The 27,929-nt window shown below is 47.0% G+C and overlaps 1 protein-coding gene across 2 annotated transcripts in view; it reads right to left on the bottom strand.

Annotated features, from left to right (window-relative positions):
* SUSD6 (sushi domain containing 6) overlaps positions 1-27,929 on the bottom strand; it is a 100,099-nt gene that overhangs the window by 46,951 nt on the left and 25,219 nt on the right. Inside the window, exons 2-3 of one of the 2 annotated variants that reach the window (XM_032623044.1) lie at positions 18,400-18,475; positions 9,456-9,660 (exon numbers count right to left, since the gene is read on the bottom strand). In XM_032623044.1, coding sequence (XP_032478935.1) covers positions 9,456-9,576 — 121 coding nt within the window. In that variant the 5' untranslated portion in view covers positions 9,577-9,660; positions 18,400-18,475. The remainder of the gene's footprint in view (positions 1-9,455; positions 9,661-18,399; positions 18,476-27,929) is intronic. The other variant, XM_032623042.1, reaches the window with a different exon arrangement.

Raw genomic sequence — 27,929 nt, 5'->3', positions numbered from 1 at the left:
GACACAGTTTTGATCTCTGGTGGAGGAACTAAGATCCCCACAGGCCACGTGGCCAAACTGGAGACACATCTCTGCCGGAAGGCACAGCGGTTCTCTGCACCCTGAACACATCAAATCACAGAGAGTCCTCACCGCAACAGCTCCAGTCACTGCGGCCTGACCCCAGCTGAGGGGTCCTGGATACACGAGCATGCCCGTGGCCAGCTGCTCCTCTCTCCTCCCTTCCTGAGCATTAGGAACATCCGCAGGGAATTCCTGACGCAGAGGTCCACGTGGGGACCCTGTGCAGTGCATCAGACTGGCTGCAATAAGCCATCCTTGTCAGGCACGGCCCCCACGGGTTGGCTGGGCTGAGCTAAGAGGATGAAGGGCCTATCCTGAGTGACGCCCTGGAGGGGCAGCCTCACTGAGCCAGTCACTTCCTGTTCCCACAGGCAAACAGGAGCCCATTCTTCTCACCCCCATCTTCTCCACAACTTGTACCAAAATCAACACCTTCTGCCAGCCCTCCTTATTTCCCTGTTTAGACTCATTCAACCCTTAATCCATTAACTGGTGTTTGCTTTTTTCTTTAACCCTTTGATCTTTCACATCAAGCTTGTTCCTCCTCCACGCCCCCTACCCCTCCACAGCTCTGACAGCCAGCTAGGAAGGGCACCTACCTGCCTCCACCAGCATCTTAACCCCTGGGTGCTTCCCCCAAACTGTGCTTCTGGTGATGTTCAGCCCCATCTCTGAACTCTGAGGCTAAGGACAGACTTCATTTTTCTTTTCTGAAACCCCAGCTTCCAAACATACTCCACCAGGGACATCCCTGGTGGCACAGTGGTTAAGAATCTGCCCGCCAATGCAGGGGACACAGCTTTGAGCCCTGGACCCGGAAGATCCCACATGCGACAGAGCAACTAAGCCCGTGTACCACAACTACTGAGCCTGAACTCGAGAGCCCGTGAGCCACAACTACTGAAGCCCGCGTGCCTAGAGCCCGTGCACCGTATGGAGGAGTAGACCCCGCTCGCTGGAACTAGAGAAAGCCCGCGTGCAGAAACGAAGACGCAATGCAGCCGAAAATAAATAAGTTAATAAATTAAAAAACAACAACAACAAAAAAACATACTCCACCAAAGTAGAAGAGACCACTCATTTATACAGCAGGGTAAGAGGAAAACCAGTTTAGAGAACAGAGCATACTGGACTTCCTAAGTTTCAACAGAAGTGACAATGCAAGTTCCAAAGGAAGGAAGAGCCAAGGTGAGCACAGCAGACACGAAGCTAACTCTCTCCCTCTCCTCCCTCCAGACTGCCCCCAACATGCTGGCTGAGGTGACACAGAGTAACATAATGACGGTAACACCACAACCCTATACGGTAAGTATGTTATCCCAATCTCACACCTATGAAAACTGAGGGACACTGAGAAACTAATTTTGTTGCTCAAAATTAGACAACATGTTAGTGGCAGAATTAGGATTCAAACCAGCCTGCTTGGCCCAAGAGACTGCACTTTTTTTTTTTTTTTTTTTTTTTTTTTTTTTTGCGGTACGCGGGCCTCTCACCGCTGTGGCCTCTCCCGTTGCGGAGCACGGGCTCCGGACGCTCAGGCTCAGCGGCCATGGCTCACAGGCCCAGCCGCTCCGCGGCATGTGGGATCTTCCCGGACCGGGGCACGAACCCGTGTCCCCTGCATCAGCAGGCAGACTCTCAACCACTGCGCCACCAGGGAAGCCCCGAGACTGCATTCTTAACCTTACTATGCCATCTTGTCCCCCTACTTGCCTCCAGGTCTCGGTGTACACTCCTCTCCCTCAGAGAGGCCTTCTATGACCACCCCTATCTGAATCAGGAGCCCCGCCCACGTGTATCCCAGTGCAGCAATGACTTCCCTGATCACAGCAAGTATCTCACAGACTGGAGCTGGCACAGTCGCAGCACTCAGCAGGCGCTCAGCAAATAACTGTGGATAAATCAGAGTCTGAACCATCCCGTCTGCATCCCTCCTGGTACAACAGGACATCCCTCCTGTCCCTGGCTGCAACCGCCCACCTCTCACAGGCTGACTGTGAGGACCAACTAGATGTGATAACTTCCAACAAGAGCCAGTCCAGTACTTGGCCCCAGGAAGCCCTTCACGGCATTACCCACCTCCTGCTGTCCTCCCTGCCCGCCTTATATCAACACACATTTGCTAAACGAGCTGATGCCGCTTATGGAAACACCAAACCCAATCTGTCCCAGAGCAACCCGGTCATTAGGGTTTGGAACAAGTCCATATAGGGCTTGTGTGTCATGATCTGCAGAACTAAGAGTTCAGGTTCCCCAAAGCTGAAGTCTTAACAAGCTGCCCAATCCCTTCAAATAATCAAAGACAGTTAAGATTCTAGGAGTTGGAATCCTGTTCATAGGAAAAACTCTCTGACATCCTCCCAAGAGAAAGGACTGAGACCAAAGAGCTCCTGAGAATTCCATTCCGCAAATACACACATAGCCTACTCTCCTTCCTGCAGACCCTATTAATTCTAGTGGTAAGGGGATGGGTGGTGTCTCAGAGGAGGTAACTTTGAATTTGATCTTAAAGGATGAAGTGAAGTACAGGAGGGAGGGGAGGCTGGGATTCCAGCCACAGGAATCTAGCCACTCAAAGAACAGCGTGAGGATAGGCTTGACTGTGCTAATGTTCAGGGAAGGGGAATAAGGAGTCCCCTTAGCCTTGACTTTAGGGACAGAGGTAGAGGGAGCTGTGGGTGGGGAAGGGAAGCCACACCCACGCAAGCGGCCTTTCCCCCCTCCAATGCCAGTATATTTTTAGAGCCAGCACAGTTCTCACATGCATTCTTCCACATGACTTCATTCCCCGTACGTAACGAAAGCCTTCCTTTCCTCCCTCTTCATCACCTAAAGGGACCCACGCTGGGTTCAAAGATCCTCACTCGGGCTGCAAGTCAGCGCACTCTGTGATAAACTCTTCTGGGCAGCCGGCCCAGCCCCACTCCCTTCCTCTCAGAAGAGCCCCACCACCTGCACCCCCTGAGGCATGAAGACACTGTCACATCCTCCTCCACTCCCAAGAAGGTTGTGGACAGAACCTCACGGGGAACCACAGATCAGGCCGCTGCTGCCCGCAGGGCCGCGGACTCGTCCTGCTTATCCTCACGCACAGGACAGGCCATGATCCTGCACAATCCTGCCAGGAGTGACCCCCTCTGGGATGACCACTGGCCTGGTTATAACAAAGTACAAAGGACTTTGTCTCTGCCCTCAACGAGCTTATATGCAAACACTTACAAAACCAAGAACAAAGAACACGAACTAAGATCAAGTGGCTCGTGTACAGAAGACTCAAAGAGCAGAGACTGACGGGGTCTACTGTGTGACAGGTAGAAAGCAGAGGGCCACACAACCTACTGATGTCACCACCTAACTTCCTGGACCATTAATTAGCAATTCGGGGCGACCGTGCATGGTTTTCAGGAGCCCGAGTGGGGCTGCACTGACTCAAGACACCACTGGGTCCTCTGCAACCTGGCCTCCAAAGTAATGAGACCAACCGGGAAGCAGAAACATCCAAGGCTTCTCTCCTGTCGGCCCCCGTACCTTGCTGTGCCGAGATCAGTGCTCAGCAAATACTGACAGGTGACTCCCCACGCCCACTCAGTCCTTGTCTGGTGTGTGACAATCCCAGCGACATTCTCTTGTGCCTCCCACCATTGCCAGAGTCAACAAGGCTGAGCTGTCAGTACTCCATCCAGCGACAATAAACACACAGGTCCCGCCCTCTCCCAGGGAGACATGTGTCCACTGCACGTGAAGAACTGATCGTCGGGCCCATTGTATTTCATAAAGTGTCACTAGTTACTCAGAATAACAAAGGCTAGAGCAGAATTATTTTATAATCCTGAGGGAGTACTTGGCCATAACTTCCTGAAACACATTTCCCCTCCTTGGTCGAAACACCTAAAATACTTTTGTGAATTTGAAAAGAAAAAACGCTTTGCAAAGAATAAACCTTGATGAGGATCTGTTTGTGTTCCCTGCACTACTTCCCAGAATTCTGAATGATTAAACAGTTGTACTTTTAAAAGATTTGGCTACTGGCAAAGCTAACAAGTTAAAGAAGTTAAGCAAGGGGAAAACCTTGTCTCTGGGGAAGCAAGTGAATCTAGGAAGGAAAAGGCTTCTTACAAGAAGAAATGCTGTCCAATATAGCTAAGCAGGAGGAGGCAAAAGGACTACCAAAATGGAGAGACGAGAAGAGAGCTCTTAATTTTTAATTCTAATGTTGTATTCTCACGGATGTGTTTAGGAATTCTTTAAAATGTAATCCTTCCATCATACACCACTGTGCTGATGAAATGAAATACCTCTTTAAAAGAACAGACCCCTTGGCATTCTCAGATTAAGATTTCAAAAAAAACTCTGCAAGTTCCTAACAAATAGCAGCTTTGAGGAATCCCAGCTCTGAGATGCCAACAAGACAGCCTCACGGAAGGGAAGGGCTGGCTGTGAGATGTCCTAGCTGACCCCTCAGCACAAACAGCGCAAAGGGCCACGGCCCCTCTTCTCTGCTTAGCTTCGTGCGTGAGACGCCAACATGTGGCATTTGAGAATTAGGAACCTGTGAACTATGAAGGACTCATGCAGTACGTGTCTAACTCTGCTCAGAATGTACTGAACTGAATCCAAGAGAATCCAAGACACACGGAAGAAACAAGGAGCTCCTTCCAACCCGAGCTAATCAGCTTTGGTGTCATAAGTGTAGACTGGTATCAACTGGTGCTAGAATCTGGTCTTCAAACCTAGGAATTACTTCTTTGTATGCCAGTCAATGTCCTAAGTGCTTTATATATACTATCTTATTTAATCCTCACAACAGTGTATTAATACGTAAGATTATCGAGTGTCTTCCCTGTTCTAGGGAACATCGACAATGATGTCTGGAAGATTATCCAAGGTAATACAGGCAGCTAGGCGTAGAGGCAGTGTTCACCCTCATCTTCCAGTGAATTCAGAGTTCACGCTTCAGGTTGGCTGAAGGTGCACTGGGTGAGCAGGGCTGGGAGAAACCAGCGGCCAGTGCCCCCCTCAGTCACACCACACCATGGCAAAGTTGTCTCTAAACACTGCTGTCCCTCTGGGCCCCAGAGCTAAACACAAGCGGGCCAAGGTCACTCCTGACCTGGCCCCAGTCCAGGCAGCCAGCTACACCAGTACCAGCCACCTGGGACGGGAGGGCTGCTCACATCCTCGCAGGCTCAGGCTGCTGGGGTGACGGAGAAGAAAGGAACCTCCAGTGGGTAAGAGGTGGTCAAAGAATTCATCTGAAAACATACCTAGAATAATTAAAGACTCTGAGCACTAACCCTAGTTGGGTTTTTTTGTTTTTTGTTTTTTGTTTTTTTTGCGGTATGCGGGCCTCTCACTGCTGTGGCCTCTCCCATTGCGGAGCACAGGCTCCGGACGCGCAGGCTCAGCGGCCACGGCTCACGGGCCCAGCCGCTCCGCAGCATGTGGGATCGGCATGAACCCGTGTCCCCTGCATCAGCAGGCAGACTCTCAACCACTGCGCCACCAGGGAAGCCCTTTTCTTTTGTTTTTTTTAAGCACCTGTGACCCCCTTTTGTGGAAAGAGTTGGGCAGGTAAGGATAACCTCTAAGCTTGCAGTTAAGGATAGGGTAGTGGGGCACCTCTGTTTGGTAGGTGGAAGCTGTGTCTAATGAGGGCTTTCACCCAGGTTAGAGCCACTGAGGTGTTCGGTCTGGTGGACTCCTGTCTTCTTTTGTTCAAAAGTTACAGTGCAAAGCTCGTACCATGCGTTGGCAATGGTCTAAACGTGGCACAACAATCAGCCCGCAGAGGGTAATTTCTCAATGTCTTTTCATGACGCCAGGGTTCAGCAAGCTCTGTAATGACCCATCCAGCCTCCTACCACAATCCCCAGTCTTTTTATAGTCACAGGTAAATTACACCATAGAGAGATTACATCACGACACCAGCAGCTGACAGGAAGATGCTCTGCGGATGTTTTGGGAACTACAGCCGCATTTAGCAAACAATTTTCTGTGGTCCCTATTGTTCCTTTCCAAGAATAGAACTGCCTTGGCAAACCTTGTGCCTAAGCTGGGACCCAAACCACCAAGGGCCACTGCAGATAAGAAGAGAAACAACCACAGAGGTAAACATGGTAACCCAGAGATGACTCCTGCATCCTATATCCAGGGAAGAAAACAGATGGTGCCTCTCTTCCTCTGTCAAAGTTACCCTCTGAAGGGTGATCTGAGTGCTCCAACAGAGCAACACAAGAAACAGGTCTCAGAGAAGCCTGCCACTCAGCACAGGTAGTCCAGTTCTCAGCAGAGCATGGGCAACAGTCAGACATACTGCACGCAGATCCAAGCCCGCTTCCCCACCTACGACTGAGTGTCTCTGACCAAGTTACCTAACTTCACTCTGCCTCGGTTTCTCACTTGTCAAACAGTTACGTGACCATCTAGCTCACAGGCACTCTGAGAACTTCACACGTGATGACACAGAGCCCGACACACAAGCGATGCTCCACAGGCATCGTTTCCCTACCTGTTCTCTTTTCCCAGTTCAGTACCTCTGACTCCAGGTCCCTTCAGAGACCGTGAGGTGAGCCAGGCCACCTGCCAACATCTCTCTCTGCCACAGCAGTGCTAACGGCCGAAGCCGTATCATCCCCCGAGAGCCTAGCTCTCCACATGTTCCATCTTCAGTGAGCACTAAGTGCCTGGCTTTCTCCCTCTGCCACACGGAAATGCAAATGGCCGCCTTCCCCGCTTAGGTGCCTGTGTGATGTTTAACATGGCCGCTGAGTGTGTGGCAACATCTTAAAGGAAAAAAAAAATCAGAAACAAGTAAAATACTAAGTTTTTTTCAATAAATATGCTCAGAACAGGGAGAGAATGGAAATTAAAAGCTTTTTACATGAGCTAGGTTGAGACCATCAAACTATGCAAACATGGAAGGCAAAAGGGATCCCGGAAGTAATCAATCCTTCCTCAACTGGTCAAGTTTGACACCTCCTCCCAACCCCTCATCCCCAACCCAAAAAGTGACTCTGCATCTCCAGTCTCGTTTTTTAAAGACAGCGGAGGACGTCATCCACAGGAAGTCTCTTGCCCAACGTGACTCCACAGGAGGTCAAACACCGTCTCTGCTGCTGTTGTTATTTAGGAATTACACTGAGCATTTTTATATGTCAAGGGCCTTCCAATCATTTTTATTACACAACACCAACCTAACATCCTTAAGTATCTTGTTTCTGTTTTACAGGGCACACAAAGAGGTCAAGTGATTTACCTAAGGCCACACACACAGCAACTTTCCTCAGGTCACAAGTAAAGAGATCTGTGACCTTAAGATCTCTTAAGGAGAGAGATCTGGGGGAGGCTGCTACACAGTTGGGATCCTAATTCCTCCCTAGTCCAAGAAAAGCAAGCTGGGTAGCGTGAGCACAGATCTTATTTTTAAATCTGGCCTTCCCCTGCAGGCTGTGACCAGGTGTGAAGAATAAGATACGCTTCCTTTTGCCACCCTGAAAAAGGGAACTTTATCAGTAACTCTCTCCATCTCTGCTACAGGCATGACCAAGGGGCAAGCTGAACCCGATGCCTCCGTAACCACTTCTCTGTTGTAACTCCAAATCTCCAGCTGCAGATAAGAGGAACCAGGATGGAGAACTGAACTTTGAACATGACATATGTAACTTTTCCCAGAACTTTACCCCAGAACTCTCAAGTGCCTCTTCATACGTCATTCTTTTTTCTAAACCTGAGCAATTATGGCCAAGACTAGAGGCGCCTGTGGGACTTATGACCAGGGACTGTGCAGGCCAACGCCTCACCGAGGGTGCCCACTGACCTCTGTCCCGTGGGATTCTCACCGTCGCCAATGTGCCGGGACACACGAGCATATCTACTAGAGCTCACTGGGTAACGAGCGCCTCATTTAAAAAGGCCTCTGGAATGGGTATTCAGGGGAAGCTACAGGAGCAGGTAAGAAATGCAGGAAAAGGAAGAGGAGACCTTGCCTGACGGGAATTGCCTTTCCTCGACTTCAGAGTATCTGAGAGCCTTGGTTTCTTGGCAAGCTTGCTTGGCACGCTGCTCAGGGCAGGCACAGCCGTACAGGTGTGCTCTGGGTCTCAGGCCAAGGTGTGGGTACCTCCTTCTCCCAGAAGCCACTCCAGAGAGAGGGAAAAACATCGTAACTTGGTGCACTGGATCGAAGTAATGATGAAACCCCTTCCCCTGCCTGCACCCTGCTCTATGCCAGTATGTTTGTTTTATGGAGAGTAAAAAAGACTGGGCAGAGGGAGTGGGGTGGCAGGGGAGGAAGGATTCTTTGCAGATGGGGGAGGGAAAGAAAACAACAGAGCCAACTTTCCCATCCTGGTCTGAGCCCACACTACAGATATATTTTTCCATACTGGAAAATAATAATCCCTTTATTCAGCCAGTCTGGAAGCATCGATCCCTGATAATTGATTTCAGACCTTGAATGGAAAGTTGGGAAGGTGTGGGTAGCTGGAAAATGGGGTGCGGAATGGGAGGAGGAAGGGGGGAAGCCCATAAAAGAGAGAGTGGCGGTGTACAGGGGATGGCTTAACGGAGCTAAAGAGGCTGAAGGCATCAGACACTGAAGGCAGATGCTCTGCCCTCATACTGCCATGTAACATAGCAGGACCGCTTCCCCAGCAGAGCCCTGGAAGAGGATGGTGGTGGTAGCACACCAGGCACTAGGCGAGGTTCTGGTCCAGGCACTGCCGTGAGCTGCCCTAAGGACCTGGGCCAGTGCACAGCCTCTGAGGTCCATCCTAGCTCTGCCCAGTCAGTCCTTCCTTCCTTCCTTCCTACTCTGATAGCCACTCCATTCATAGGCATTCTTACTGAGCACCGTCTGTTCTGGGCTGGGGGTAAGGTGGCAAACCTCTGCTATAAAGGGTCAAACATTTTAAAGCGTACATATTTTAGGCTTTGGGGGCCACATGGTCTGTCACAATTACTCAACTCTGCCATCTAGCACAGGTGAGGGGACTGAGGCTTACAGAAGTAGAGACTCGCTCTCGGTCACAGAGCCAGCAAGTAGCAGGACTGGGCTCTGAAAACACACAGTGGATTCCAAAGCCGGCACCCGTACCTGCACATTGCACCCTGAATCCTACACCTCCGTCCCACCCGTGACTACAGCCGGGGGAGGGGAGTGGTCACGTCATCCCCGCAGGCTCCTACACCCCCACCCCCCGCTGGCTCACTAGGCACCTCAGCCACCAGTCCCACGCCTTCAACTGGCTCCCTGCTGTACCAACAGAACAGAAGCCCCCACTCTCTGCTCCCCTGCTCACGGCGCCACAGAGAATCCCTTCTCCCAGCCTTCAGGAGAAACAATGGTATTGAGTCTTCTCCCTCCCACACACAGGAGGCAGGCTGGGGCTCACCTGAGGCAAGTCCGTCTCCAAGGAGGGTGCTAAGAATCACCAGCAGAAGGAACACTCCATGTCCCACGGAGGCCACGGCAAACAATGAGGTGCTCTTTGGTGCTATCCTGCCATGGCACATCTTTCATCCGTCCAAGTTATTTTAAAACGAAAAAATTTAAAAGCCAGAAGTAAGAACACTGAAGTCAGCCCTGGGTAGATTCACCTATAAAAAACAAACCAAAAACAAGGACATAAGTGAAAACTTTAGCCATAAGTTAGTTACAATAGGCACTTTACGGTAAGGAAGCCATAATCACATACAAAGTTGAAAGAATTCTAGCAACTGAATCCCTACTGCCAGGAGAAGAGACAAGCACATAAGCGGCTTTCTAACTCCTCCCTGGGGAAATGCCAAGGCCCGAAGCTAGCTGCCATTGGCGTCAGCATCCGGGCGCCAGAACCTTGCGACGGGACAAGGAGACAAGCGCCGGCTCACCTGGAGATCTGTCAGGCTCGGCAGAGCTTTCAGAAACTGCTGTGGCTCTGCCCTGCTGCCTGCCTTGGAGGCTCGAGCAAAGAGGAGGAGAGAGATAGATGGCTGTTGACTCAGAGCTGCTACACCAGAGTCTGGCTTTGCCTTTGCCACCGGACTCAGAGCAAGTTCAACTAACCGAAAAGAAAAAAGAAAAGAAAAGAAAAAAAAAAAATAGAGAACACATGTCTTAAAGGGAAAAATACACCGCCCAGAGAGAAGGAATGCAGCAGCGGGAGCCAAGGGCCCGGGGCTTGGCTGGATGAGCCCCTGAGGACCTGGCTCTGACTCCACAGCCACGAATCTCAAAAATGGACTAATTAATCAAGGCTCACCCAACACACCTGTGACCCCAGAGCCCACATTTGTTGGCTACACTTGACAATGATTGAGCGGAGAACGGGCTGTAACTCTTAATTAGCCCCACCATCCACTCTAGCTCAGACAAAGACGTAGAAGAATAGGAACCGGTGTCTTAAAAAAATAATAATAAAATCAGGGATTAAGACTTTTCAGGATTTTTTTCTACTTGCCTTCAGGGAAGCAGAAGGGTTGATGATACATTATGATATAGGCCTATTATGTTTTAGTTAACCCATGGGATTTCATTTATCCTAGTTTATAACAGGTATTCCAAATAATAAGGTTACACTTCCTTTTTAAATTCCATATACACCTCCTTCTCCAACAAGGCTTTTTGTAAATAGATAAAGAAGCCTGCCATCTACAACCCTAATAAAGGATGCCCCCGAGGGATAACACCCAGGCCTGACGTTAATCCATGTATGAAGCCTTGACTCAAGCCTATGCACCCCTTCTGAAGAGAGTTACTTCAAACAGCAGTATGAATCGTCTCAGTCCAAAAGAAAAGCAGCTATGAGGGTCTTCAATGAGAATGAGCCAGGGGCTCAAGAACAGAGCTAGCCACCGGGTCTTTATCCACTACCCCCAAATAGTTGGGACTGTAGCAGTCCTCTGTCCCCAGCTTTTACCCAGATTCCAACTTGAGCCTTTATGGCTGTAGAACAGGGAAGGTTCATGGAGAGGTCTAGGGGTGGAGTCTGTGACTGACCCAAAACAGTACACAAAACCATGTGTAAATGTGTGGAATGTGTAAACCGTTTTGTGGCTAAGAATGGTAGAGTCAGAATGCCAGAATTCAGTTCTATTTCCTTTATTATGACCTTGTGGCCAAATTACTCTCTTAGCCTCAGTTTTCTCATCTGTAAAATGGAGACAGTAACCATACCATCGTCTTCACAGGGTTGATGGAAGGAGTAGGATCAAAGTGCTCAACACACTGCCTGGCACTTAGCAAGTCCTCAGTAAACACCAGCGGCTGCTGCTATCGTAATTATTAATAAGATCTGAGCGTCGAGGACCTTGGAGGTCATCAGGCTTCACCTCCCCTTTTGACAGATGCCAAAACCAAGGTCCAAAAAGTTAAAGGATATGCCCAGGGCCACCAGCCAGTTAGCAATGGGTCCTTGGTGCTGCCCTTGTACATGCAGCCACAGCAGGTAACCCTCCCAGGCAGTCATCATCCCCTCAAGGCAAGAACAAATGGATCCTCAAGGATGACACCTGCCCGTGCCACATCACAGCACGTGCACAACAAATACTTCTGCAGTGAATGGATGAGGCTGGATCAGGGTGACGCGTAGTGTTCCGTGCCCGCCTGGAGGAATGAGGAAAGATTACCCACAGGAGGGGATGCTAAACAGATTGCTAAAGGATGTGTCTACTGGAAAAGGAAACGGAGACACCAAGTCCAAGTGGCTCAGAGCAATGGAACCCAGCACTCCCGGCAGATGCTAGAGGCAGGGGCTGGGCTAAGTTTATAAACTTTATCCTGAAGACCACGTGAAGCTTACGAGGATTATAAACAGGGAAGTTACAACACCAAATTCATTTAGGAAGATCACTCTGGCAAGGATTTTCGAGGACTGGCGTGGTGGGGGGCTTTCCAAGTGGTAAAGAATCTTACATTTCGTATTTTATAATTAACATAGAGCTCTTTGGAGAACTGTGTGACAATATCTGTCCCCAAAATGCATACATTCTCTGACCTATCAATTCTACTTCTATCATCTGTCCTGAGAAATCACGTGTGCAATGATATATATGCAGGATATTCAGTGCATTATTTTTACTGGTACAAGACTGAAGGGTTACTAGTTAAATAAGTTGCCATACACCCACATAATAGAATACCACGCAGTGGTTTAAGAAGAACTGGGCAGTTCAGTCTGTACTAATATGCAATGACTTCCAAAATTAGTATGTGAAGAAAACTATGTGTGTGTATGCATGTATTTTTAAAGGACACACACACATACACACACACACCCCTGTATGCACTGGAAGTCTCTCTCTGGAATTGATGCACAAGAAACTGGTAGCTACCAAGTGCTGTCAGCGAGGGAATCTAGTGGTTAACAGAAGGAAGCTCATTTTTCACTGTATGTATCCCCTTTTCATCTTCTTGAGTGTTGTACTTTGTGTATGCATTACCTATTCAGACAGATAAAATACAGAATAAAATTAATGTAGCAAGGCATTCCTGTAAGCCACCTGTCTCCTCCCTCAACAAACTGACTGACGCTCCAATAAACCTGATTGCTCTCTCTGCCAGGAGTACAGTCAGTTTCAGGGCTCAGCACAAGCGTCATCTCCTGGAGGAACTCTTCTGACATGTCACGCCCACCTCCAGTAGAACTAACCCCCTCCTTACTCCCAAAGTGCCCTGAGCACCCTACTCTGACTGTACCTCTATCAAGTTATTATATCTGTTTATCTGTCTCACCTCACTAGGCTCAAAGTTCCTTGAAGGCAGGGACTGTGAATTACTCAACTTGGAATCTTCATAAGCCAGCACAGGGCCTGGCACCTGACAGGCAGGCAGCAAACGTCTGCCAAACTCATGAACACTGTGGGGGAGGAGCCAGTATGGGACTGGGGAGAAGATGCACACAAATGAGCCCATGTTCTGTTTCGTTTTCTAGAAACAGCCGGTTCCTCCCTTACTGTTTAAGCAGTTACCTGGGCCAAGGGACCGATTCCACCATGAAGCCTAAGACCTGATCAAGTGCAAAACAAATGGGGTGATGGAAAAAGGGGCTCTGCAAAGAGAAGAGAAAAGATGAACAGAGGAGAGTCAAGGAATGTTTATGCTAGGCTGAGTCAAGGGTTAGTGCTTCAGAAATAATACAATAATACAGAGAAAAGTGAATCCCCACAGCCCCAGGATATCACCCTGGGAAAACCCAGCTACTATGAAGAAAGGGTCACACGACACCTAATCATTTTCAGAAAAGAATCCACTTAGAACACAGAATTTTAAAAAACAAAATAAAGCCTGCCCTTGAATCATGGCTTTAGACCAAGTGAAAAGAAGAACACTTAGAACAAATTAAGACTAAGTATTCATTATTACCCTTAGAGAAACACATAGACGAAAACGTAGTTAAAAAAAGAAAAGAAAAGAATTCATTTCGCTTCAGTATTCCGCTGGTGTGTTAGTGACCACTTCCCCTGATTTAAAAAAATTATAATTTAGAGATAAAGTAAAATGGTGGATGTCAGGGGCTAAGGGGAGTTAGTGTTTAATGCGTACAGAGCTTCCGTTTTGCCGGATGAAAAGAGTTCTGGGGACGGATGGTGGTGATGGCTGCTCAACATCACGAACGTACTTCATACCACTCTTCTCTGGCTTCCGTTTTCACACCTGAGAACAGCTCAAAGGTCTCTCTCAATCAGAGAATTCTCCAGAGCATCCACGCTTCTCTTTGTATAACCTATCTCTTCCTCCAGCTTTTCCAAAACATGGGGTGGGGCAGTGTCATGGGAAGTCTGCGTTCACCCTTCTGACTTTCCTTCTTGGGACCAATGCCGCCGTCTCAACAGCCTGTGGCAAGGGGAGACCCCCGTGAGCTAGACTGCCAGCCCCGTAAGGTCAGGGTCTGGCCTTTCCCCACCTCTGTGAACCCAAAACATCAAAAGCTGAGTGACTGCTCTGCTGAATGTGATGTCACGAACACTCGTCTCCTGTCCAGAGTGACCCTCCAAGAGGAAGGACACTGCCCTTAAGCCACAGCTCTGAACTTGGGGAAGAACCGTCCCACATCTCTCCCTCTGTTTCCTCATCTGTAAAATGGAGGCATTGCTTGCTTTGAATATCTCACCAGTGAATATCTCACCAGTCTATAGTGAGGTTTAAAAGGGACAAAATATAAAAGACCGCTTGCTCTGTAAACTAGTAAGACGACTCAGGTCCTCCTATTTACAGTCTTAGCCTATAAGCCAAGACAGCAGAGGGTGATCTGAGGAACCGCTCATAAAAAAGATGATGATAAGCATGGCAGGCTTCTGGTGCTGAGGAGAACCTGTAACACTAGCTCAAAGTTCACGCAATTTGCTTACTTGTTGTTGCCACAGATGCTTCCAGATTAACCAAAAAGCCTGCCTAAGGTGAAATGTATCCTTAGAGTCACCTTGAAAAATGGCTCATAGCTTAGGGAGGCAGCAGCAGCTGGGGGAGGGGCTGGGAGTGGGGAGCCATGGAACAGCCAGGGCGCCCAGTCCCCTAGACACGCAGGGCAGGGCCCAGATCTCCGCAGCTCATGTGTCCGGGTCGCCCTGGGGCCTGTACCTGTGGGTGGAGAATGTCACAGTCCTGCCGAGGCGCAGTCCTGTCACACTCCACTGAGCGCTCCTCTGTGAAGGCAAAGGGTCCTGACTCAGCCACGCCTGGCGCCCAGGGGCTAGGTGAGTTTCTCTACTTCTCTGTGAGCTCAGCGTCCGTTTACATGTAATCCTCAGGACAGATTATTTCCTATATCATGGCCATCCCTCCATTAGTTACAAGAGGGAATTGGACAGGTACAACCAACATAAATCCTTTTCTTGCCTCAGACTAGTCTGGAAAGGGGATGGTGGTGGTGGGAGAATCTAGAATAAGAGTCTGTTCCTTTGATTAATACTACCATGTGATGGGGGGAGACAAAGAACAGTTCATGAAGTTGGAACAGAACTTAACCATTACATTTTAGACTGTAAACATAAGAAGTGCTAACTCTGGGGTCCAAAGTTCCCCAGAGGGTGTGATAAGAGAAGGGAATAACGTGCTGGGAGGCCCTCCCTTACCTCTCCCTTTCTGCCTGCAGTGTCCCCCCCTTCACTCCCACTCACCCTGAAATGGCTGGGCCACAGCAGCAAAAGGTATCTAAATGTGTATCAGATCTTAGTGCCCCCCACTCCTCCCCCACAAAACGACAAAACTGTATTACTTCTAGATGTCTTCAGTTTACTTTTTTCCTCCCTGGGGATAAATGGCTCCTTCCAATCTTCCTAACCTCTGTATCTTCCCCTTTCTTTTGTGCCACCAGCAGCTGAGTACTTCAATAGGCAGGAAGTTGTCTATCGGACTTTGAGATCCTTGACAGCCGTAAGTTCCTTTATCCATTTCCTTTTCATCTCCAGCTCCAAAGCCCGAAGGACACAAACATCAAACTCTTGTTAAAATTTGCCTCCTGGGGCTTCCCTGGTGGCGCAGTGGTTGAGAGTCTGCCTGCCAATGCAGGGGACACGGGTTCGAGCCCGGTCTGGGAAGATCCCACGTGCCGCGGAGCAACTGGGCCCGTGAGCCACAGCTACTGAGCCTGCGCGTCTGGAGCCTGTGCTCCGCAACAAGAGAGGCCGCAATAGTGAGAGGCCCGCGCACCGCGATGAAGAGTGGCCCCCGCTTGCCACAACTGGAGAAAGCCCTCACACAGAAACGAAGACCCAACACACCCAAAAAAAAAAAAAAAAATATTTAAAAAAAAAAAAAAAAAAAAAAAAAAAAAAAATTTGCCTCCTACAGGGACTTCCCTGGTGGCACAGTGGTTAAGACTCCACGCTCCCAATGCAGAGCACCTGGGCTTGATCCCTGGTCAGGGAACTAGATCTCACATGCACGCGGCAACTGAGGAGCCCATGGGCCACAACTAAGGAGCCTGCCGCAACTAAGACCTGGTGCAACCAAATTAAATAAATAAGTAAATAAATAAAATTCCTAAAAAAAAAAAATTTACCTCCTACAACTCACAAAAATAACCCTCAGCTTTTCTCAGAAACCACTGAAGCCAGAGTAGGGTAGGTGTTTGAGGCTTTTTTGAATTGCTTTAATATTCCTTGTATTCTTGTCTCACTCCCCAGAACTGCTCACTACATCCTCTTGTTGTCCCACTTTTCCCCTACGCTACTGCTCAGGCTTCAGACAGCAGGGACACCAGCAGACACACTAAACCTTCTCCTCAACAGTCTCCAGCATCTCTTTTCTAGAACCTAGCAGCAGGATGACTGCAGCACGGATCTGAGTGCAGGAGACAGCCCTTAAGTCCCAGCTCCACCAACCAACAGCGGATTGGCCTCAGGCAAGTCAATCATTCTTCCTGGTCCTCACAGGGTAGGTCTGGATGATCCCCAAATACCCTCTGAGTTCTAAGGAATCTGGAATATCTTCTAGGGAAAAGGAGAAGCCCAGAAGTATTTCTCCTGAAAACATATGTCAACAAAAGTTCTGACTAGAAGGAAGAAATGTTAAATCCATCCTCTTTTTTCCACAGAGCAGTCCTTTCCCCCTGCATCTCCCCAGACCTATCCTAGAATCTATCTCCCTCTGCACTGCAGCAAACTCAGGAGACTCCAACTTTTCCATTTAGAGCTTAATCAATCCATCAGCACGTTTGTATAGGCCATCCGTACACAGTGTTCCTACAGTGCTTTCCAAAAATAACAAACAGCTGACCAAAAAACCCCAGCCTACACACACACACACACACACACACACACACACACGGATCACTGCAGAGCTGTAGGGGCCCAGAGAGAAAGAGAAAATGCAAGAGAGAAGGACACAAGAGAACAAAACAAGACAGGTTCAAGACAGGACAGAAAAAAGGAGAGAAAAGGCAGAGTGCCTGCTCACAGGCACTTGGCTCAGGCCATAAATTTCCAACAGTGAAGGCAGGAAACCACTTCTTCTCTAGACAGATGGGCTAAACTAGAACCAATCAGTTCGCCTCTTGATGCCTCTGTTTCCTCATCAGTAAAACGAAACAATTCAAGTACTTCTCTCTCAGAGAGCCTGGATCCGTGGAAAGATTCTGGTAGGCTGTGCCAGAATCTCTGGTCTGCTTGGACATTATTAGTTAGGTGGCCTAGGGCAAGTTATTTTCAGTTCCCATCTACAAACTGGATAAATAACACCCACCTTATTGGGCTGTCGTGATTGGAAATGGGATCAACGTGAAGGATCAGGACAGTGTCTGGAACACTGGGCCCTCAAATCAGTGCTGTTGAAGGCCCCTTCCTGCTCTAACAGGATGTTACTGAGCCCCCACTAGACCCCTGAAGGGTACTGTTTCAGCTGGGCTGAAAACACATGCCCCCAGACTAGGCTCGAAACACAGTTAGTTTAGATGAAAGAAGAGCCAAGCGGTTAAACAAATGAACCTCCAAAGGTCTCTCTCATGAAGTTCTGAAAATATATTCTTTTAAGGAACTTAACATTCCCTCCCCCAAAATTAAATAATCATGTATGTGACTATACTGAAGTGATATTTGTGTCTAGAGGGACCAAGGAGGTTTTCTAGCCTGAATATGCTACAGGAGAGGATAAGGGCACAGAACTTACATGTCTGAGGTATACACACACACACACACACACACACACTCATTACCTCATTATATAGGTGCCATTATGCCTATTTTACAGATAGATGGAATCAAAGGGGCCTACAAGTCTTTCCTCCTCTTGCTTTCCTACTGCAAAGGACTCCCTGTTATTTTTTCCAAATACAAGGTCAAGCTTATTTGCATCTCCTCTGGGAAAACTCTTCAATTGAGCCCACAAGCATGGAAGGCTCTTCTGAAACCATAGCATCACTGCCTGGAAGACTGGGAGAACCAATCACATTCTCCCCCAAGGCCCACTCACAGTTACTTAACTGTTGTATGCTACATTTACTGCAGGTAGTAAATTCCGGCAGAGCACCAACTCCGCCTCTTTCTGTGCCCCAAAGTGCTCAACATTTATTTGTTCAGGAAGGGGAAAAAAAAGATAAACCCCAAACCCATAATTTGTATAGGAAATACAAGATGGCAAAGTAGCAGCAGATATAAAACAGGAGGGGAAAAGGGTATATAAATCCTGAAGTTTTGCCAGGTAGCAAAACAGATGTTTGGCAGAAGTGGCTGTAATTGGTTCCTAGACCCAGAGATACATCTATGTGTCATCACAGCCCTCTTCTTGGTTCCTATCAGAGCTGAGTGGAGCAGGCTTCAATACCCACTTGGCAAATAAAGTCTGGGAAGCTGATCTGCTAAATCTGATTTCTCAGGGCTCAGTGTTTGCAGTGACTCTACTGCAATTCAGCAAATACTTACTGGCTGTCTTCAGTGCAAGACTTCGGTGATCAGAGATGAAGTGGAGCATAGTTCTTACTCTCAAGGAATTCTCAATCTGTGTGAGAGGAATTACATGTTTATCTACATAACACTGTGAAACTGTTACAAGGCTTTGTGTTTTTGGTTTTTTTTGTTTTTTTTTTTTTATAAATTTATTTATTTATTTTTTGGCTGAGTTGGGTCATCGTTGCCATGTGCGGGCTCTGTCTAGTTGTGGCGAGCGGAGGCTACTCTTTGTTGCGGTGTGCGGGCTTCTCATTGCGGTGGCTTCTCTTTGTTGTGGAGCACAGGCTCTAGGCGCAAGGGCTGCAGTAGTTGTGGCTCGCAGGCTCAGTAGTTGTGGCACACGGGCTTAGTTGCTCTGCAGCATGTGGGATCTTCCCGGACCAGGCAGGGCTCGAACCCGTGTCCCCTGCATTGGCAGGCAGATTCTTAGCCACTGTGCCACCAGGGAAGTCCCTGTTTTGTTTTTTAATTTTAAAAAGTGCTATGAGAACACAGAGGAGATAAGAGCAAAGGCTTCTGGTTGGGAGTAGGGGGAGGTGACAGAGAAAGCTTTGAGCTGGACCTTGAAGTTCACACACAGATTTAGTGCGCTCCCGGGGCAGTTTTTTTGTTTTTTTGTTTTTGCGGTACGCGGGCCTCTCACCGCTGTAGCCTCTCCCGTTGCGGAGCACAGGCTCCAGATGCAGAGGCCCAGCGGCCATGGCTCACGGGCCCAGCCGCTCCGCGGCATGTGGGATCTTCCCGGACCGGGGCACGAACCTGTGTCCCCTGCATCGGCAGGCGGACTCTCAATCACTGCGCCACCAGGGAAGCCCCCGGGGCAGTTTTGCATGCACAGTGCTAATTATAAAGAGAGAGAGGAAAAAAAAAAAAAAAAAAAAAGGATGGTAGAGGGAGAGAAGGAGAGAAGAAAAATAAAGTGATAATTTTATCTGCCAGGAGTCACTGAATGCTGCTGTCTGGTAACAGGAAATAAATATCTATCTATATACCTTCACTCAAGGGGGTGTTTCAGTGCTAGATTTTGGTTTTCAAAGTATGTACTCATAGCTGTGTAGGAAACACCTCCTCCAGGTCAAAAATAGCAAACGCAAGAGAACTGGTTGAAGCAGTTGTGTTTACTTTTTACTGTCTCTGTGGATCGCTTTCCAAAGGCTCCCAAGTGGAAGGGTATAAACAGGTCTGTGTCACTTCCTGGTTCTCAGGCCTTCTGCTACATTCCCAGTCAGTCTGGGAATGTTGCCTATTTAAAAATAAACTGTAAAAACTCACCAAAAACCCCAACTCTACTTTTTCCTCTACTTCATTCAATTTCACTGTAATTAAAAGGGGCTGAGCGAGAGACGAGACAAAAATGACCACAGAGAATGAATTCTCAGGTGAAAACAAAAATATAGGCTTACTGAGTTCAAGGTCAGGGGATTTGGATTCTACTAATGTTCTGCCTCTAAGTGGAAAACCTGACCTTGAAAAAGCAAGATGCTTCATCTCTCTGCACAACAGCTGCTTCAGCATCCTCTTAACCCCAATACAGTTCTCCAATCTTTCTGGACCTCAGTTTCCTTATCTATAAAATAGCACGAATAACAGCTACCTCATAGGGCTATTGTAAGTATCATATGGGAAATATATATAAAGCACTTAGTATAGTGTCTGGCACTCAGTAAGTCATCAAAAATGGTGTTATAGGGCTTCCCTGGTGGCACAGTGGTTGAGAGTACGCCTGCCGATGCAGGGGACACGGGTTCGTGCCCCGGTCCGGGAGGATCCCACGTGCCGCGGAGCGGCTGGGCCCGTGAGCCATGGCCGCTGAGCCTGCGCGTCCGGAGCCTGTGCTCCGCAACGGGAGGGGCCACAACAGTGAGAGGCCCGTGTACCGCAAAAAAAAAAAAAAAAAAAAAAAAAAAAAATGGTGTTATAGTTATATCACCACCTATCATTACTGTCATCATCATCTGAAAATGGAAGGGCTGAGCTAGATGACCACTACTTGAAGAAATTCTCTGGCTCCAAAATCCTATGATTCTTTAAGTCACTTTCTCCTTTTCTTTTTTTTTTCCTCTATTTTCTTTTCTATTTTTTTGGGGGGGGGTTAGATGGAAAGGAAGGGAGATCAGCTTGGAGAAGCATGACGGTTACTGACACATCCTCAATGTTTACGTTAGAAACACCAGAATACAATTAAGGAAATCCATCAATGAGCTTGAAGGGGGCGTGTTACCCTCCCCAAGGGAAAAGTCTATCTATGACTCACATTAAAGCCACAGCACATGGCAAGTTCACCCACAACTGCTGCCTCTACTCCCATGTTCATGAAGGACAGCACCCTCCTGGGCCAGCACAATACGATTTCATCCACCTTATCTTTAACTGTGAGCAGCTCCTTAGGGAGCCCGAAAAGACAGCATGTGGCTAATCCACCCATTTCTAATAATAACTAATCCCCCCACAAAGTATTCCTGTTTTAAACGAAAAAGTGCCTTCTCCTTAATATAATTTGAATGTGGTCAAAAATCAAATGCCCTTCCCCGAAAGTTACGAGTGTAATCAGAGATGTTTGGATTTATCAAAACCAAAGTGCTAAACTGTAGTTAACTTCAGATGAAATTAATAAGCGTTTTCTTTTATTCATTCCGTGTCCATAATGTGCCAAAGGCTGTAGAAGATGCCAGAGACTAATAGGATGGGATGAGTAAGAACAATAAAGGATGACACTGAGGTTTTTGGCTTGTGACTGTGTGAACGGTAGAAGCTACCACAGCAGGGAGAGAACACAGGTAGACAAGCAGGTTTTGGTGAAGAATATGATGAATGTAGTTCAGGTTATTTTGGGGTGGGTTGAATTGTAGGTACTTGAAGGATATCCAGGTAGAAAAGTCTAGCAGGCAAGTTAGAAATGAGTATGAAAATCTGCAAAGTGCTGCGAACTTGGGGTACTGCCCTGGAGTGATTGGCCTGAAAGTGATGGCCGAAACCATGCAAAATAGACTATGAGCTCACGTAGGTGAGAGAGATGAGTGAGGAGAGAGTCAAGCCAGAATCCTGGGGAGAACACTAACTTTTTAAAGAGGCCTATCAAGGAAGGAGAGACCATGAAAGACACTCCAAAAAGCACAAGGAAACCAGAAGCCTGTGCATCACAGCTGTCAAGGTAGGGATAGAGTGATTCAAGGAGGATGTGAAAGGGCACAGTGGCAGATGCAGCAAAGGTCCAGTAAATAAAAACTAAAAACTACCCACTGGATCTGGCCACTAGGATATCACTAGTGACCTCCTCAAGTGCACATTTATTAGAGTGGTGAGGGCAGATCATGTTGACTTTAACATGAATTCAAAGTGAGAAAGCAGACACACTAAGGGCAAAACAATTGGGGGTGGGTGGAAGTGGAAAAGAAGGGAGAAGAAACACTGGATGATGGCTTCTGGCTCCAAATATATTATGAGTTGTACTTTCTCAGTTAACCCAAGGATTTCAGTTAAAGCTTCTGGAACTGCCCAGATAGCTCCGAGACACCCTCCCCCCAAACCCAATCGAGAGTCCCTCCGAATGAGCACCCAGACACACACACTATGGTCGCCAAAGCTGTGGCCGCTGGGGATGAATATTTAAGACCTGCCTGCTTCCTTAATGTTCAACAACAACAAAAGCCTCTCCACCCCATCACCCCTTTTCCAAAACTACTACCTCTTCTGTAGGATTCATGAGTGAGAAGAAACAGTCAACCTAATGGCAGGGCCAGAGAAGTGGACTTAGTGTCTCTCAGGCCTTAAGGTGCTCTATAAATATGGTCTCGATTTCTGCCATTTCCCTCCTTTCTACTCAAACGTCAGCCGAGTATTTTCCCCTAAGGTTCAGGATCCCAGAAGCATGTTCTTCACCTCCATCTACTGAAGCTTAACAGCCCCAGTGAGGTACACATTTAGAACAAACAAGACACTGCCTTCTGGCTCCAAATTGTCCTCCATCTTGTATAAGTTCCAAGAAGCCTCCTAATTTATAACCAAACCATGACTCTTCCCATCCTCCTCCTCACAAATTACCCAAACTTCCTGTAAGTTGTCAAGGTTGGACTGAAAGGCCCCAAGCAAAAATGAGAAGCAGGAACTTGCCTACTGTTCCTTCCCCTTTGATTAGTGCCACGCCCCAGCACCACCTCTGCCCTTACGTGACCCTCTCATTGTACAGAGCCCCTCCACCAATGCCTGCATGCTCTAGGTCTAGCTCCAACCACACCTCCAGTTCTCTCCACGTGGGGTTCTAAGTCAGGACCGGAGAAGAAAGGAATCTGGTTAACTCACAAGAAGGAATATTCCCTTAAATCTCCAAATACAGACTCAAAAGTTATCTCAAATTAGTCAAAGTTCAGGCAGAGGTATCAAATGAAGAACTTCATAAAGTCCAGGTATCATCTTAGAAGACGTTAAGAGATTGTGATAAACACAGCAGATAAGAAAGAAACAGCAGACTATACTACAAACCTACAGTAATCAAGACAGTATGGCACTAGCACAAAAGCAGAAATATAGATCAATGGAACAGGACAGAAAGCCCAGAGATAAACCCACGCACATATGGTCATCTTATCTTTGATAAAGGAGGCAAGAGTATACAGTGGAGAAAAGACAGCCTCTTAAATAAGTGGTGATGGGAAAACTGGACAGCTACATGTAAAAGAATGAAATTAGAACACTTCCTAGCACCATACACAAAAATAAACTCAAAATAGATTAAAGACCTAAAGGTAAGGCCAGACACTATAAAACTCTTAGAGGAAAACAGGAGGAATGCTCTGTGACATAAATCACAGCAAGATCCTTTTTAACCCACCTCCTAGAGAAATGGAAATAAAAACAAAAATAAACAAATGGGAACTAATGAAACTTAAAAGCTTTTGCACAGCAAAGGAAACCATAAACAAGACCAAAAGACAACCCTCAGAATGGGAGAAAATATTTGCAACTGACAAAGGATTAATCTCCAAAATATACAAGCAGTTCAGGCAGCTCAATATCAAAAAAACAACCAACCCAATCAAAAAATGGGCAGAAGAGCTAAATAGACATTTGTCCAAAGAAGATATACACATTGCCAACAAACACATAAAAGAATGCTCAACATCATTAATCATTAGAGAAATGCAAATCAAAACTACAATGAGGTATCACCTTGCACCAGTCAGAATGGCCATCATCAAAAAATCTACAAACAATAAATGCTGGAGAGGGTGTGGAGAGAAGGGAACCCTCTTCCACTGTTGGTGGCAATGTAAATTGATGCAGCCACTATGAAGAACAGTACGGAGGTTCCCTAAAAAACTAAAAATAGAACTACCATACAACCCAGCAATCCCACTATTAGGCATATACCCTGAGAAAACCATAATTCAAAAAGAGTCATGTACCACAATGTTCATTGCAGCACTATTTACAATGGCCAGGACATGGAAGCAACCTAAGTGTCCAGCGACAGATGAATGGATAAAGAAGATGTGGTACATATATACCATGGAATATTAGTCAGCCATAAAAAGAAACGAAACTGAGTTATTTGTAGTGAGGTGGATGGACCCAGAGTCTGTCATACAGAGTGAAGTAAGTCAGAAAGAAAAAAACAAATACCATAACACATATATATATGGAATCTAGGAAAAAATGGTCCTGAAGAACCTAGGGGCAGGACAGGAATAAAGACACAGATGCAGAGAATGGACTTGAGGCCACAGGGAGGGGGAAGGGTAAGCTGGGATGAAGTGAGAGAGTAGCACTGACATATATACACTATCGAATGTAAAATAGATAGCTAGCGGGAAGCAGCCGCGTAGCACAGCGAGTTCAGCTCGGTGCTTTGTGTCCACCTAGAGGGGTGGGATAAGGAGGGTGGGAGGGAGATGCAAGAGGGAGGGGATATGGGGATATATGTATATGTATAGCTGATTCACTTTGTTATACAGCAGAAACTAACACAACACTGTAAAGCAATTATACTCCAATAAAGATGTTAAAAAAGAAAAAAGAAAAGAAACAGCATAACTTAATAAGGGAATCTGATATCCCTAATTCCCAACACACTTGTTTCTTAAGAAGCTTACTGACTTTGTTCAACACATATAATGAGCACCTACTTACCCTAGATTCACACGAAAGGTACAAAGATGGGGGAAAGCTCATACCATTAAAGAGTTCATAGTCTACTGGGGGAGATAAGATACATACACAAATAACTATAATGAGGTAAAAAGTGAAAACACATTGGAGATATACAGCCAAAGTGCCAAGGACAAAACAGGGAAGTAAGCTGGAGCCAGAAGAGGGAAATGAAACGGTTAATTACAGAATCAATCACAATGTGAGTTTTAGTGTCATACAAAAGGGAGTTCAAATCCTGATTCTGCCTCTTGCTTCTTAGGGGTGCTAGGTGTACTGTTTTACCTGCTGTGAGCCTCTTGTTTCCTTATATATGAAAGTGGGGTAGCAGACGTTCAACAATAGGCAGCACAGGGCAGTGACCCTTGAAAAAAGGGGAAGAAATGCAGTGAGTCCTACTAGTGCCCCAGCCAATCCCCTAAAGGAGTCTTCAGGTCACAGAGGAGGGAGAAAAAACCTGAAAGTGTTCAACAATTTCAGTGAGTTGAAGAGACAGAGTTGGGAATGTGGGGATGCCAAGGTGGCTAGAATGTGCGGGGCAAAGTAACTGAAAGGAGGGAGCTGCAAAGAGAAAAAAGTGCAGAGATATGCAGAGGCTGAGTATACTGATCTGCGCAGGTGTCTGAGGAAACTAGCAAGGCTGAGGCAAGAACCAAAGGGAAGAAATAGGCAGCATAACCCCCGGCACTCACACCGAGCCAGAAATTTACATGTTCCCACGGGCCAAGGTGGAAAAAATCTCCTAACCCACAGGGCATTGGAAGGAATCTTCAGAAGGGCTTGGCCGCAGCAGTGGGACCATCCTAGCCCTAGACTAAAGGCTGTTCTGGACCCACCCTAATAAACTGAAAAGTAAGCCTTGAAAGGGTCAAACCAATTGTAAGTACTAACTGAATTGCTTCTGAAAACAAAGCTGAAGAGTTTTTAAAGGAATGCAAAAAGTTCCAGCACCCACCAACACACAACTATGTCTGCGCCAACTATGTCTAGCTTCAAAGCAAAAATTAACAGGCAGGGCTTCCCTAGTGGCACAGTGGTTGAGAATCCGCCTGCCAATGCAGGGGACACAGGTTCGAGCCCGGGTCTGGGAAGATACCACATGCCGCGGAGCAACTAAGCCTGTGCGTCACAACTACTGAGCCTGCGCTCTAGAGCCCGCGAGCCACAACTACTGAAGCCCACATGCCCCAACTACTGAAGCCCGTGTGCCTAGAGCCCGTGCTCCGCAATGAGAAGCCACCACAATGAGAAGCCCGTGCACCGCAACAAAGTAGCCCCCGCTTGCCGCAACTAGAGAAAGCCCACGCACAGCAACAAACCCAATGCAGCCAAAAATAAATAAATAAATAAATAAATTTTTTTAAAAATTAACAGGCATGCAAAGAGGCATGACATATGGTCACATGAGGAGAAGAATCAAACAATAGAAATGGACAAGGAAATGACACAGATGACAGAGTTAGTGGACAAGGATATTCAAATCTCTATTACAAATATACTCTGTATGTTCAAGAGAAAAAAAGGAAGGCGTGAGCATGATGAGGAAAGAAATGGAAGACAAAATGAAGACTCAAATTGAACTTCTAGGGGGAAAAATACAAATATCTAAAATGAAAAATACGCAGGACGGGATTAACAGATTAGACACTGAAGAAGAAAAAAATTAATGAACTTGAAAGCATAGCAATAGAAACTGTCCAAAGTGACATACACAGAACATGAGTCAGAAGTGCTGACACTATCAAGCAGCCTGACGTATATATAATTGGGGCACGGGGAGGGCATATGGGTAGGCACAAACATTTTTTTTTAACAATGGCTGAAATTTTTCTAAATTTGATGAAAACTATAAACCCACAGATTCAAGAAGCTCATCAAATCCCAAGCAGCAGCACAAAAAGAAAACACAAGGTACGCTGTAATCAAAATGATGAAAATTAGCATTAAAGAGAACATATTAAAAGCAGCCATGAGGGGTTAGGAGGAGAGACAATGCATTCAGAGGAACAAAGAATTACAGCAAGTCTATCGTTATAAACAAAACAGCCCAGGAGGCAATGGAGCGTCATGTTCAAAGCACTGGGAAAAAATCAGTCTGACACTGGTTAAAGTTGACAAGAACTATGAAGTTCCCATCACGAATGCTTTCTGTGCTCTACAGTAACATTTTTCACGGAGGCCTGTGCTGAGCACAAGATGGAAGCTCAGTGGCCTTATAAACATTTGCAAGTACAGTATCCTATGAAGACTCTTAGGTTCATACAGAGCCATGTTTTACCCATATTTTATACCTATGTACTCAGTACATTACAGACTACAGCTCTTATGTAGTCATATTCCTTAACACACTGGAAAAGACAAGAAAGGTCTATCAGAGGATTCATCCCATAGCAGAAGAAAATCAAAAAATAAAAAGTAAATCTCAGGAAGGAATGAATTAGCCTCACCAGCGTCAGGCCTGACGAGGCCTCCCTCTCCTCAAGTGTACACTTCTATTGGTTAATGTGTCTGACTGGCCTTTACAGATTCAGATAAAAGGTTTTTTTCAGAATGGAAGAATACTCCTTGAGAAATAGGTAAGAGTAACTCAAGAGCTGAATGAGAGCTATTCGATTCTTAGCTACGCGATCCAGCCCAGGGTAGCACAGTCTCCTCCTCATTAAGCACCTGGGCTGGCACCCCATTCTTCAGAGTCCAGCCTGGGGCGTTACCCTGGAGGGACCATTAAAATGGCGATTTATCTGTTCTGGGCGTTGGTTGGTCTGGTCTCCCCACTCAACTATAAGGTCCTGGGAAAGCTGGGGCCCCATCTGTTTTTTATGCTTTCTTTGTAACTCTGAGACCACCACACTCTCAAAAAAACCCAGTATAGGTGTCCAAGAGGGACCCTCCTTCCCAAAACACTTTACTGCCTGAACCAGAGGTTTTCAGCTGGGGACACTTCTACACTCCACCCCAGTCCCAGGGTTTCTGGCAACATTTGGAGGCATTTTGATGGTCATAACTTGGGGGGTGCTATTGGCATCTAGAGGGTAGAGGTGAGGGATGCCACTAAATATCCCATAATGCACAGGACAGCCCCCAGAACAAAGAATTTGGCCCCAAATGTCAACCGTGCTACAGGTGAGAACCCTGGCCTGAGTGGATGAGCACTGAGCTGCAGCAGATGCCAGCAGATGTGCATGTCTTGCAGATTCCCTCACACCACTGGAAAGCCTCTTGTCCTACCACCTGTCCCCTGATCCTCCCGCTGTCCCTAACGCAGGCTTACAGGCCCTCGAGAGAGGAGCTTAAGGGTTCAGACTTCCGGGTTTTCACCCCATCTCTGCCACTAGCTGTTTGATACTGGCTGGACATGT

The sequence above is a fragment of the Phocoena sinus genome, chromosome 2 (assembly GCF_008692025.1).
Source record: "Phocoena sinus isolate mPhoSin1 chromosome 2, mPhoSin1.pri, whole genome shotgun sequence".
In the NCBI taxonomy this organism is placed as follows: domain Eukaryota; kingdom Metazoa; phylum Chordata; class Mammalia; order Artiodactyla; family Phocoenidae; genus Phocoena; species Phocoena sinus.
The sequence above is the reverse complement of the archived record's forward strand: the minus strand, read 5'-3'. Positions and strand labels throughout refer to the sequence as shown.